This window comes from Mustela erminea, chromosome 17 (assembly GCF_009829155.1).
Source record: "Mustela erminea isolate mMusErm1 chromosome 17, mMusErm1.Pri, whole genome shotgun sequence".
NCBI classification, from domain to species: domain Eukaryota; kingdom Metazoa; phylum Chordata; class Mammalia; order Carnivora; family Mustelidae; genus Mustela; species Mustela erminea.
Window position 1 is genome coordinate 42566117 of NC_045630.1, and position 12513 is coordinate 42578629.

The 12513-nt window shown below is 42.4% G+C and overlaps 1 protein-coding gene and 1 pseudogene across 2 annotated transcripts in view; both read left to right on the plus strand.

Annotated features, from left to right (window-relative positions):
- IPO9 (importin 9) overlaps window positions 1–12513 on the plus strand; it is a 55418-nt gene continuing 42905 nt past the window's right edge. Inside the window, exon 1 of one of the 2 annotated variants that reach the window (XM_032317506.1) lies at window positions 1–217. In XM_032317506.1, the coding sequence (XP_032173397.1) occupies window positions 55–217 (163 nt within the window). In that variant the 5' untranslated portion in view covers window positions 1–54. Of the gene's footprint in view, window positions 218–4242; window positions 4342–12513 lie in introns of those variants that run through there. The other variant, XM_032317508.1, reaches the window with a different exon arrangement.
- Window positions 9886–12400, plus strand: LOC116575885 (annotated as a pseudogene).

Sequence of the window (12513 nt, forward strand, 5' to 3'; positions counted from 1 at the left end):
CGTCTTTTAGTGGCGGGTCCCGGTCGCGGGGCTGGCGGGCTGAAAGGAAGAAAGATGGCGGCAGCGGCAGCGGGTGGTGCGGCCTCCGGGCTGCCCGGTCCAGTGGCACAAGGACTGAAGGAGGCGTTAGTGGATACGCTCACCGGGATCCTCTCCCCAGTGCAGGAGGTGCGAGCCGCTGCCGAGGAACAGATTAAAGTGCTCGAGGTGACAGAGGGTGAGTGAGGCGGGACCGTCACGAGGATGGGTCGGACCTGGGCCGGCAGTACTATCCGCTGGCCGCAGCTCCGGACCGGCCGGGGGCAAGGGGAGCCTGAGCCAATGGAGATCTGGGCGCCGAGGCCCAGCAGGCAGGAATGGGGTAGGAAGCCAGAGGACGATGTCCCCAGTGGCTGTGAAAGTCCGGGAGATGGGAGGCGCGCCTGGAGGAGAGGGTCGGGGGAGGTGGAGTCTCGAAGGGGAGGGGGAGGGTGGAGACTAGAAAAGCTAGATGGAGCCTGGGATCTGCAGAGCAGAGATGGAGCTAGACCTGCTGCTGTTGGAGGAAGTCGCGCGCTCTGGGAAACATTTTTGAGTTTAGACCTGGGTCTTTGGCTGTCCACTTTGCCAGCTCGGTTGTACTGGGATAAGAGTAAGGGGAGTTAGTAGAGGTGGTGAGAGGCCAGAGCCCTGAGAACGCGGTTATCAAATCTTGGTACATATCAAACAAGTTTCTGCCTCTGAGTTGTAAGCCTAGCTGGTCGTTTTACCTCTTAATGTTTTTCCAGAAATCAAATTAGTGCATATGCAGATGATTCACCTTCCTGATCGTATTCCCCGATAATTTTCAAAATAATTTTCACTTATCAAATACCTTTGTGTGCCTTTCTATTTGAAGGAACTGATCCTTTGTCTTTGACTCTTTGTCCCCGTACTCCTATTATATGCTTTAAAGTGATGGAGAAAAAAATAAACCATTGGTTTGAGACTGTCTGTCAATTTCCTGCTGAGTGGGCCTTTCACCAAGCCCAGTGTAGCCACTTTACAAAGAACAATTTGATCCTAAAACAGGAGGAGGGAAAATCCTCTTGGTCTTTATGTAAGAAATAAATTTGTCTGTCAGGGCTTCACTGGAAGAACTGCAAATCTTTAGAATTTTCCCCAGCTCAGCCACCTCTTAGAGACCTCTTCTGAGATAGGGGAAATTGACCATGGACTAACCAGTCACCCTCAAAACCTTAAGTGTGCTCTCCTACCAGGCTTGGGATTTTCACTGAAAAAGAACTTTGGACAAATCTCCCTTTAATTTTATGTTCTCTGGTAATATGAGATGCCCGTTGAAAATGAATTTCCTTCTGTTGAAAATACATTGAGATTTGGGATATAATAGGTTAAGGACCATTTTGAAGACCTAATTGTAATTGTCATTGTTCTGTAAAATGCCAGACACTACAATAGGAGCAGCCACTGGTTAGGAGAAAGCTGTTTGAGAGCCATGCGTAGATTGATTGCAGTTATTATAGTCTCCCAGATAAAAAATTGTTATTCACATTGTCTCTGCCTCCCTTGGAAATGAAGGAGGAAGAGTGACAAAGCAAAGGAACCTCATCACATTCAAGTTACTACTTGAATAAAGTTGAAGGTCTGATGCCTTTCCTGAATGATTCCCAATGTTCCTGGTGCCCAGGTGTATGTCTGACACCTTCCTACAAAAGGTGAACCCCTGGTGCATGTTTTAACAGCTCCACTTGGGCTCTGATCCCTCTCTAGCCAATGCCATGTTCTCATCTAGGCATGGTCTATTATTGGATAAACTTCTTGAGATCTTTTTGAAGTTCTAGTCTCTCATTTTCTTCATCTTTTGGGGTCTTGAAATCTAAAATTAAACAGAAGTGCAGAATTTTGCCTTTGATTTAGGCTGCTGACGGGAATAGACTGAAACACATGCCTTAACTTACTGGTAATGTGCCATCAGGCATGCTGTGCTACATGAAAAGGCTATAATACAGTGACCTGATATTGATGGTCTCGTACTAAGATGTATGACTCACAGGGTTCGGTTGTGACGTACAGAGTTGGGCCAGGTCTCTCGAGTTAATTGTAGTGTAGGCTATTTGCATTTTTAAATAATCCGATTTCTTACGTTTATTTAAAAGTGATAAAAACTGACCCCTTTTCAGTTACCTCTTTTTAGATGGAGGTTGATGATCCATTCCTCAGATGTAGTACCTTGCTTCACTCCTTTTCTCTTCTTATGGCCTTTACTTTCTCTTCTCATGGCTCTTCGTATGACGCAATTTGCCATTGGGTCCAGAGCACCTCCTGTCTATATTCCGTCTGAATCTCAAATGGTTTCTTAACATAGTCACTAATTTCTTTCCCACTAGCCATTGCCTTCCTTTACATGAAAATATAGCACTTGGCTTCCCAGCCAGGATTTAGCCAACTGTTTGTCCTGATGAAACTGGTGGGACACTGCTCTTCCTATTACATTAGAACACCCTGCAGGCCAAGGTAGGAACCATTCTTGTAAATGAATGAACAGATCATTTTCCATTCCTTTCGAGTTTCTTCACATTTTAGTTTTATCCTAGTGGAAGAACCTTGCTTTTTCTAGTCCTAGAAAAAACACACGTCCTCAAAACTTGGAGTTAATGAGAAATCTGAGAAATCTTAGCAATGGCTAATCTTTTGATCTTTTTGGTTCCTGGGGCCCAATGTCAGGTGGTTGTTTCTAGTCCTTTTGTCCCCTCAAATTACCACACTGTCTTTGTGAGCCATTTATTATTGCCTCACATGGAAGACTGGTCCCAGTTGATTTTAAAGATTAACCAGTCTGCTCCCTTTGACAAAGAGCTGTACCACCATCCTTGGTTGCCAGGTCCTCGTGTTGGGGCTTAAGTGGAAGAATTTCTAATTTTGAGGGAAAGGATATAGATCATTTTTTAACCTTCTATTAAATGGACAAACAAGAGAGGTTGACATGCTCTGACCAGATTCTTGGGAAAATGACATTTTAAAAAGCATTTTATCCTAGAAAATTGAGTTTGCTGCAGCCCAGAGTACATTCTGGTCATTTAGTCGGCCAACTGATATTTTCCAAGAAATAATTAGTTATCATGTTTTCCAGAATGGGAACCTGCACTCTTAAGTCTAAGCCAAGGAAGTGTATATATGTGAGAGGTCCATCTTTGATACTGGCTTGATTTCAAAAGGATCGAGATAACGTCAGCCTGGTGTTCTGGAATGATTTTCTTGAGTTCCTGTGCTTTCCACTTTCCTCAGTCACTTGGAATCTGAGGGAAACCCAACATAGCTTTCTGAATAGAAGCCCTATTAACAATGGTTCATTAGAGAAGGAGAAGGTGCCACAAACCACCTTCTTCAGACACACTCCCATCCAGAATTGAGAACCATATTACTTGAAAGTCTGGAAGTGCCTCTGCTATTACAGTATTCCAGAAGAGAGATGGTACCCTTTCTTTTTTTCTTAGGAAGACTGAGATTTTGAGTTTGGCCAGCAGAGTTTGCAGGAATTGAGTTCTGCCTCAACAGAATAAAAATAAAAGTCTTTTGGTCTGTTAAAGCATTCTTCTAATTCTTGTTTTACTTAATAGGGAGGGTCATATCAAGCATTTTGTAAACATAGTAATTAAAAAAGATTGGAAAGGTTATGAACTGGTGGAGATCTCTTACATCAAAGTCTAATATTGCCTATGGAGCTTTTCTTTTTTGTCTGACTTATGAGATCATGACTTTTGAGAATATTTCTGGTGTATTTATGCTAGTTTTTTATATCTTAGAATGGAGGTTTTCCTTCTGTCTCTACTTTCCTCTAAGAACAGCATCACCCAAGTGGTAGAATGAGTTGCTTTCATTCATAAGCTCTAATTCTCCAAGCCAGCATAGCAGACTTTCTTCTGTAACCAAATTTAGACCCTAGGTCATTTTCTTCTCTTAGTTATTTCTTTCCATCTGTTGGAAGTGAAGACATTTTTCCCCCACCATTTGGCTTTAACTTAGTCTTTTCTGTCTTTTTCCCAGCAGATACATCACATAAAATACTTTTTTCCATCACCATTATATTGAACTGGGGAAGGCGGGGAATAACCTCTCCCTCACTTTTCCTGGCATTCAGATGCTGCCCAGATATCTGTGTTGATTCCCCCATCTTAGATGCCTAGAGAGATGTTCCTGCTAGCTGGAAGTTTGCTTTCTGGTTCTCATGGGCACTTTTCTGGCTCTCTTACAGTATAGCGTAAGCACTGTCACCTGCGAAGGGAGCCCCTCAAGGATCCAGACGCACTCCTGGGCATGTGGCGGGCACTGAGCCGAGCGGAAGGCGGCCACGCTCGGAAAAAGGCCAGTGGTGGAGTTTTCTTTTTCCTTTCAGCTGTGATTTTGTGGTGCTTACCAACCCCCATGAGAAAAGGGGGGGCTTCTCCAGAGCTTTACTGAGAACTACCTCCTTTCCCAACCAAACTCTATTCATAGTTCTTCCTAGTAGTAGCTTCCCTGACTATCAAAGCACTACCAAGTCTCGTGTCTCTTTAGTAGACCCTTAAAACCAATAGCATATGTTTCATAACTTATCCTTTATCCTCCATGCTCTCCTTTGGATCTTCCCTTCTAAGCCAAGTTTTCGACAGATAATGTTTCTGCCAGGTGGAGTGAAAGGGGAACAAGGATAATGAGAGAGCAGAACAAAAGTCTAAAGCACTGGAGAATGAGTTAAGGGAGGAGGGCAAAAGCTTTCTTAGGAAGCATGTCAGAGGATACCATTTTGGGCTGGATAAAAGTACTCAAGAATCTACAGTCAGGGTTAAAACCCAGATTGACAGACTGAGTCTATCTTAAGTTCACCTTGGGAAAAGGAACTAGAGAAATTAAATCTGACAAAAACAGCATTGGAAAGCTAACTTCATACAACTCATTTGAATGGTCCCCCTTTGGCTTAATTGATTGTAGATTGAATCTTAGTTTTAATCTGAATCATCCTTTCCAAGCAAGACAAAATAAAACAATTCTGTATATCTGTGTCTGTTGTACTTTTCTGCCTTAATCATTCCAAAGCAAGTTATTCAGCTGTTCTTTCTAATGCTTTCTAAAGAAATTATGTTAAAGACACCAATCAGCAAAACTGGAAAATCCCCCAGTAACCAAAAATAAAGTACCTTTTCTTCACAGATACATTTAGTTGTATTTCTTCCAAAAAATGTATGGTCTCTGTTAAGTAAGTATCTGTGAATAGAATTTTTACTACTTAGCAGAATTCAGCACTGGATAGGAACAGCATTGTTGATGGTTTAAAACACGTCAGGGAACTTGAGGATTTTTTTTCTGGCTTTTCCTTCTGTGTGTTAGTTTTAAAGCACAGAGTTCACCCATCACCACATCACCACTATCATTCCTTGTAAACAATTCTTCATATAGCTTCTAAATAAACCTAAGTTTTATGGCATGAAACTCTTCTTCTGTGGTGCCTGATAACCCTGTAGTTCTAGTGGGTATGTAGTCTAGGCAGAATAAATTGGATTAAATAAATAATAATTAGATTTTCCCTCACATCCCTTATAACCTAATGCAGGTGAGTTCTTGGTCTTCCGAAATTTTGCAATTTCCAAACCAGAGCTGATCATGTGCCCACTGGTTTTGAAACTCTGGGAGCCTATAGAAAAGAAAATCTATTGTTTATCCAGCCTCTTTTTAAAAATTGTCTGATCTGAAGATTTTCTTTCCCATTAATGCTTTTGAGCAGAGCATCGTATTACTTGAACTTTCAAACCTCTTTTCTCCTATGTGAAGGAAATAAACTTTCAGAGAAATCCATCTTATAATGCTTGTTGTAGGTACAGACCCCCTAGTTGACTCAGGTTTCTTGGTCCCACATGGGTCTTAATCTTCTGATAGCCTCTTGCTCTCACCGTCCCTTGCAATCTCAGCAGTATCTGAAGCCAAGTGATTAGTGGAAGTTGGGGTGTGATCTTTGATGATATCAATTGTAGACAAGATTGGTTTAGGGCTTGTGTTAGAGTGAAGAGCTCCTAGCTATTGTGATCATTACCAGAGTACTACCTCCTCTGGCATTGGTATGAAAAAAAAGTGTATTCTCACTCAGCTTTTCTTTAGAGAGTAGACTTGATGTTCTTAGGTTAAATGAGAAAGGACCCTCCGAATGTGACAGGACCTGTGTGTAGAGTTTGCTTGGTTTTCATGCTTTAACAGTTCTTCTAATTGATGCCAGTGTTGACTGATGGGAAGTGGGTGGTTCTTTTTCCCTTCTGTGAGCCTTAGTGTTACCTTACAACAGTATCTGTGCTTTCCTTGGAAAGGTAATTATTCAGGGACACCTGGGTGGCTCAGTGGGTTAAAGCCCCTGTCTTCGGCTCAGGTTGTGATCCCAGGGTCCTGGGATCGAGCCCTCCATCAGGCTTTCTGCTCAGCGGGGAGCCTGCTTCCCCTTCTCTCTCCCTTTGCGTGCCTCCCTGCCTATTTGTGATCTCTGTCAAATAAATAAAATCTTAAAAAAAAAAAAGTAATTATTCAGATTCATTTAAGCTTTATAGCCATGCCTTAAGTTTCAAACCTTCTCAGAAACTCTGATTTTTATACCTCAGTATCTTTTTCACATTATATGACTAAAAATTTTGTTCATCTTGATCCCATTTTAGTTTGTCCCTGTAATAATGATCATAAATTGTACTCTAGCCAGGAACATTAAAACCACAGTAGTCTCTGCAAAAATTGAAATAAGTACTTAAAAAGAAAATACTGTATGGCCCATGTAATTTATGAATACGTATGGATCATCCTGAAAGATATCGCAGGATTGTCACAGAATTGATTGACTGTATCCAAGGAAGTTAAACTTGGGTAGACAGTTACTTCTCAACAGACTTAGGACTATAAAGTTAAATCTGTCATCACATGAAGTATCTGAAGTCAAAGGAAGTGGGGGTGGGTACCTTTATAAGTGCTCTTTCTCCTTTAATTGAATTTCACACAGGCATTTTAGAGACCTTTTTTCCATTAAACTTGAACATTGGTTGGTATCCCAGAGGTCTTCCAGAATTACATCTTACTCATAAGTGTTTTAGTCCATTCTGAAAGTTAACACCCATATCCTTGGATTGTAGACACCTACTGTTTTTTCTGTTAATTTATAAAAGACTTAACCAGAGTCTGGGCTAGCCAAACTAATCCCAAGAATTAGAATGGATTTCAGTATTTTTAGAGGTGATTGTACAGGTTTAACGTGTTTGCTTGTGATTTACTTACTTAACTAAATGCTTTGGAAAGATTGTGACTTCTTTTGTCATGCTCTTGCAAAAATTTTTCTTTCCTGGGTCAAAAGATAGGTACCATAAGATTATATCAAAAACTGCAGTTTAGGGGTGATTGTGTGGCTCAGTCAGTTAAGTGTCCAACTCTTGATTTCGTCTCATTTCATGATCTTACAGGTTACGAAATCATGCCTCATGTGAGGGAGTCTGCTGAGATTTTCGCTCTCCCTCTCCCTTTGCCACCCCCCCCTTCCCCGCTCATGCTCTCTTTCTCTCTCTAAATAAATAATAAAATTAAAAAAAAAAAATCAGGCGCCTGGGTGGCTCAGTCATTAGGCATCTGCCCTCAGCTCAGGTCATGATCCTGGGACCCTGGGATCTAGCCCCACATTGGGCTCCCTGCTCTACAGGAAGCCTGCTTTCCCTCTCTCACTGCCCCTGCTTGTGTTCCTGCTCTAGCTGTTTCTCTCTCTGTCAAATAAATAAATAAAATCTTTAACAAAAAAAAAATTTTTTTTAACTATTTTTTTTTATTAAAAAATTTTTAATAAAAATGAGTTAAGTCTAGGGGCGCCTGGCTGGCTCAGTGGGTTAAAGCCTCCGCCTTTGGCTCAGGTCATGATCCCAGGGTTCTGGGATCGAGGCCACATCAGGGTCTCTGCTCAGCAGGGAGCCTGCTTCTCTTCCCCATTCTCTCTGCCTGCCTCTCTGCCTACTTGTGATCTCTGTCTGTCAAATAAATAAATAAAATCTTTAAAAAAAAGAGAGAGAGAGTCTAAGGATTTGGTAAAGAGGCAGGGCATAAAATCCAACAGTCAATAGCCTTCATATAAACAAACAATAAAAGGCTAGAGGACATAATGGTGTTTTTTTTTTTTTTTAAGTCCATTTACAATAGCAACAAAGAAGATTACATACTTAGGGATAAAATTAACAGGAAATGTACGAGAACCTATTGGGGGAAACGATTTAAACATTCCTGAAAGACTTAAAAAGTAGACTTGAGGGCACCTAGGTGGCTCAGTTGGTTAAGCGACTGCCTTTGGCTCAGACCATGATCCCGGAGTTCTGGAATCGTCGCATTGGGCTCCCTGCTCAGCTGGTAGCATATGCTTCTCCTCCTCCTCCCTGCTCCTGCCTTCTCTCGCTATCTCTATCTCTCTCCCTCAAATAAATAAATAAAGTCTTCAACAAAATAATATTTTGTTGAAGACTTTATTTATTTATTTGGCAGAGATCACAAGTAGGCAGAGAGGCAGGCAGAGTAAGAAAGGGAAGCAGCCTCCCTGCTAAGCAGAGAGCTCGATGTGGGGCTCGATCCCAGGACCCCGGGATCATGACCTGATCTGAAGGCAGAGGCTTTAACCTACTGAGCCACCCAGGCGCCCCCAAAATAATATTTTTTAAAAAATAGAGTTGAACATAACTGCTTAGTGGATATGCGTTTTATTTTAGGATGATGGAAATGTTTTGGAATTAGGTAGAGGTGGTGGTTATACAGCATTATGAATGATATTGAATGCCACTGAATTTTTCACTTTAAAATGGTTAATTTTATATGAATTTTACCTCAATTGAAAAATTATCTTTCAGAGATATGTATTAAAGTATTTATAGAAAAATGGGGAGAAAAGTAGACTTGAACAAATGGAAAGACATATGCTATCCTTGGATAGAACAACTCAGCATTATAGAGGAGTATACAAGTTGATTCTAAATTTCACAGAAAAACAAACATGAAAGAATAGCTTCAAAAACACTGAAAGGGAAAACTTTGAGGAGGAACTGGTTTTACCAGGCATTATAATATTATAGAAAGCCTCTATAATTAAAACAAACAGCATGGCACTTGTGCATGAATATACAAGTAAAACTGTGGAATAGAATAGAAATAGACACAAGTAACTACAGAAATTTAGTATAGATAAAGGTAGCATCTCAAATCATTGGGGTAAAGATGGACTTTTGGGTTTTTTTATTATTAACATATAATGTGTTATTTGCCCCAGGGGTACAGGTCTGAATCATCAGTCTTACATAATTTACAGCACTCACCATAGCAGATACCCTTCCCAATGTCCATAACCCAGCCACCCTATCCTTCCCCTCCCACTCCCCAGCACTCCTCAGTTTGTTTGCTGGGAATAAGAGTCTCTTATGGTTTGTCTCCCTCTCCAGTCCCATCTTGTTTCATTTTTTTCCCTCCCTACCCCCCATGGCTCCCCACCCTGCCTCTCTAGTTCCTCATATCAGAGAGATCATGTGGTAATTGTCTTTCTCTGATTGAATTATTTCACTGAGCATAATACCCTCTAGTTCATTCACATCATTGCAGATGGCAAGATTTCGGGTTTTTGATGGCTGCATAGTATTCCATTGTGTATATATACCCCATCTTCTTTATCCATTAAGATGGACTTTTTGTTTTTATTTTTTTTTTTAAGATTATTTATTTATTTATTTGACAGAGAGAGAGAGAGAGAGAGAGCGATCACAAGTAGGCAGAGAGGCAGGCAGAGGGAGAGGGTAAGGGAAGCAGGCTCCCTGCTGTGCAAAGAGCCCCATGCGAGGCTCGATCCCAGGACCCTGGGATCATGACCTGAGCCGAAGGCAGAGGCTTTAACCCACTGAGCCACCCAGGTGCCCCAAGATGGACTTTTTAATAAAGGGTACTGGGATAACTGGGTAGCTATTTAGAATTAGATTAGTATTTCGTACCATACAAACGTAAACTCCAAATGGAATAGGAATCTAAATGCTTAAAAAATGAAGCCTTTTAAGTTCTAGAAGAAGATATGGATGAATTTTTCTTTAACCTTGGCATAAGGAAAGGCTTTCTGACTATGACACAAAATTCAGAGGCTATAATAAAAGATTGATAAATTTGACTACATAAAATATTTTCATTTGCATGACAAAAACCACCATATAGAAGTCAAAAGACAGCTGAAAAACTGGGAGAAGTGTTTCACAACATATACACAGTCAAAAGGATAATATTCTTAGTATATAAAGAACTCTTATAAAATTGTAGGCTCTGAAAAAAAACACCTGAGGGCTGTGTTTCCCTGTCTTTATCTGGGAAAGAAGAGTGGGGTGGGGATGCTGTCTAGGAGGATGGGGTTAGGAGGGAGCAGCCTAGATGACCTATGGCTAGCAGTGAAGGGTTTGGCCTGAAAATCAAGGTGTTAAGGGATGGCAGATGGGATTGACAAGGACCTGACATGCAGCTGTGTAGTACCTGGAGTCAGCAGCACCTAAGACAGATGCTGGATGCTGCTCAGCGTTGCTCACTGGATTCCTGGAATGGGGGAGGTGGCGAACTAAGAGGTCTCAGGAGGCAGGAACCACTTCTCGAACAGGCCTCCCAGGACTCAAGAGTGGAGATGGTGATTGGGGACAGCCAACCTGAGCCCCTGACCCTTCCTGCCGTGGAACCTCCTGCCCACCTAGGCAGGCTCCTGGCCAACTTAAGCTGGAGAAGGTGCTAGAGCAGTCCCACCAGCTCCCAACTTCCCCTGCCAGCATGTCACAACACTACTGCTCCCTGAAGCCACCAAGTGAGCCTGAATGTGAAGTTCTCCTTTTTGGAGCAAGACAATAGGAGGCCACTGAAGCAGAAATTGATGTAGAGGCAGCCATGGAAGAAGTACGGGTGGTGTGGTACTGGGGGCCTAAACTAGGCCTGTCTCCTAGGGCAGAGTCTCCAATACCTAGAACACTTGTGCCCAGTGCTAGAGCAGATGGCAAGGCTCTAGCAGCTCTGCCTGCAGCTGCAGACCCAGAGACCCCCAGGGGATTGTGAAGCGGAGAGGGGAAGGAGACAGCCCTGCCTTTCATCTCCACCTTCTTGTGCCCCAGGCAGTGGGGTGCACCAACTGCTCACCCGCACACTGGAGACAGTTTTCTAACCCTGAAGATAGGGGTGCCTAGTGCCAACCCTCTCCGCTGTTAGAGGACCCTGCAGAGCTGGCTTACATCTTTCCATCCTTCCAGGGACACAAGCAGAATCTCTCCTACTGGAACAAGGTCAAGGTCCCGTTCAACTGGATCCATTTGAGGAGCCTGAGATACCTTGAGTCCCTTGCCCCTCCTGATGGCCCTGCCCCAAGGATTGAGTCAAAGGGTATCCCCTAAAAGACCAGTATACCAGCCCCTCTGGAAGACATTTATGCCATCATTTGTGGTTAAGCAACAAGCAAAAACCTTTTTGTATGCTGAGACTGGTACAGGGGCGTCAGAGGGGTGGGGGGATGTTCGGTGAAGTCGTCTTCCTTGCCCTTTGCACTGTTGCTGCTTCAGGGCACTGCCAGGAAGAGCTACTGGTGCTCCCTCTTCTCTCTGAGGAGAGGGCTGGATTTTTCTCCTCTGGGCAGACTGGCAGAGGAGCCTGGTTCCCTGAGAGGTCCAAGATATGGATGGCAGCCCCTAGAAATCCCTGGGCCTAGACAGTGTGAACTAACTTACTTATCTGGAGTCCATGGAGCATGTTTAGTATGGTTATCTATTGGGGCCTAGCATCTCACAGATGCATATTTATGCAAAAATGATACCTGTATCTCCGTGAGTCTGCCGCTGTTGTGAACTGGCTGGACCCAACTATCTTTCTGAATCGGGCACTCAAAAGGGTCGGTCTTCTAGGGGAGGTAACAGGAAAGATAGCAAATTTAAAAAAAAAACTTAAAAAAAAGAAAAGAGAGAAACCCAGATTTATCAATGGTAGAGAGAAAGTTATACCAGGAAAAAAAGAAAATTCATTGAACTTTGAGGCATTGGATTGGCATCTCAGGTGTCAGTATATGGATGGATGGATGGATGGATGGATGGATGGATAGACATATGTTGACACACATACCTGTATTTCCTCGTGCCATTCTCTGAGAGGGCTTAGGAGCAGTGAATACCTCAGTAGCAATGAGCATACCTAGCATCCAGATCTGGTTTTGAAATAGCATTTTCCAATAAAATAAGCCACACGGATCCTTGGAGAAAAAGTTGATTCCAGCGCTTAGGCAGGAAAATACAATATAAGCCTGGAATATCTTGTGATACCAGAAAAAAAGGCAATGCTGTTAAAAGGATGGAAGTGTATAGACGTATATAGGAGCCAAATGAAAGGAGTGCCAATGCCCAAAGTAGAACAATTTGGGAAACAAAATAATAATGATAGTACTGGATTAAAACTATAAAATAGGGCACCTGGGTTGCTCAGTTGGTTAAGCGACCTCCTTCTCCTCAGGTCATGATCCTG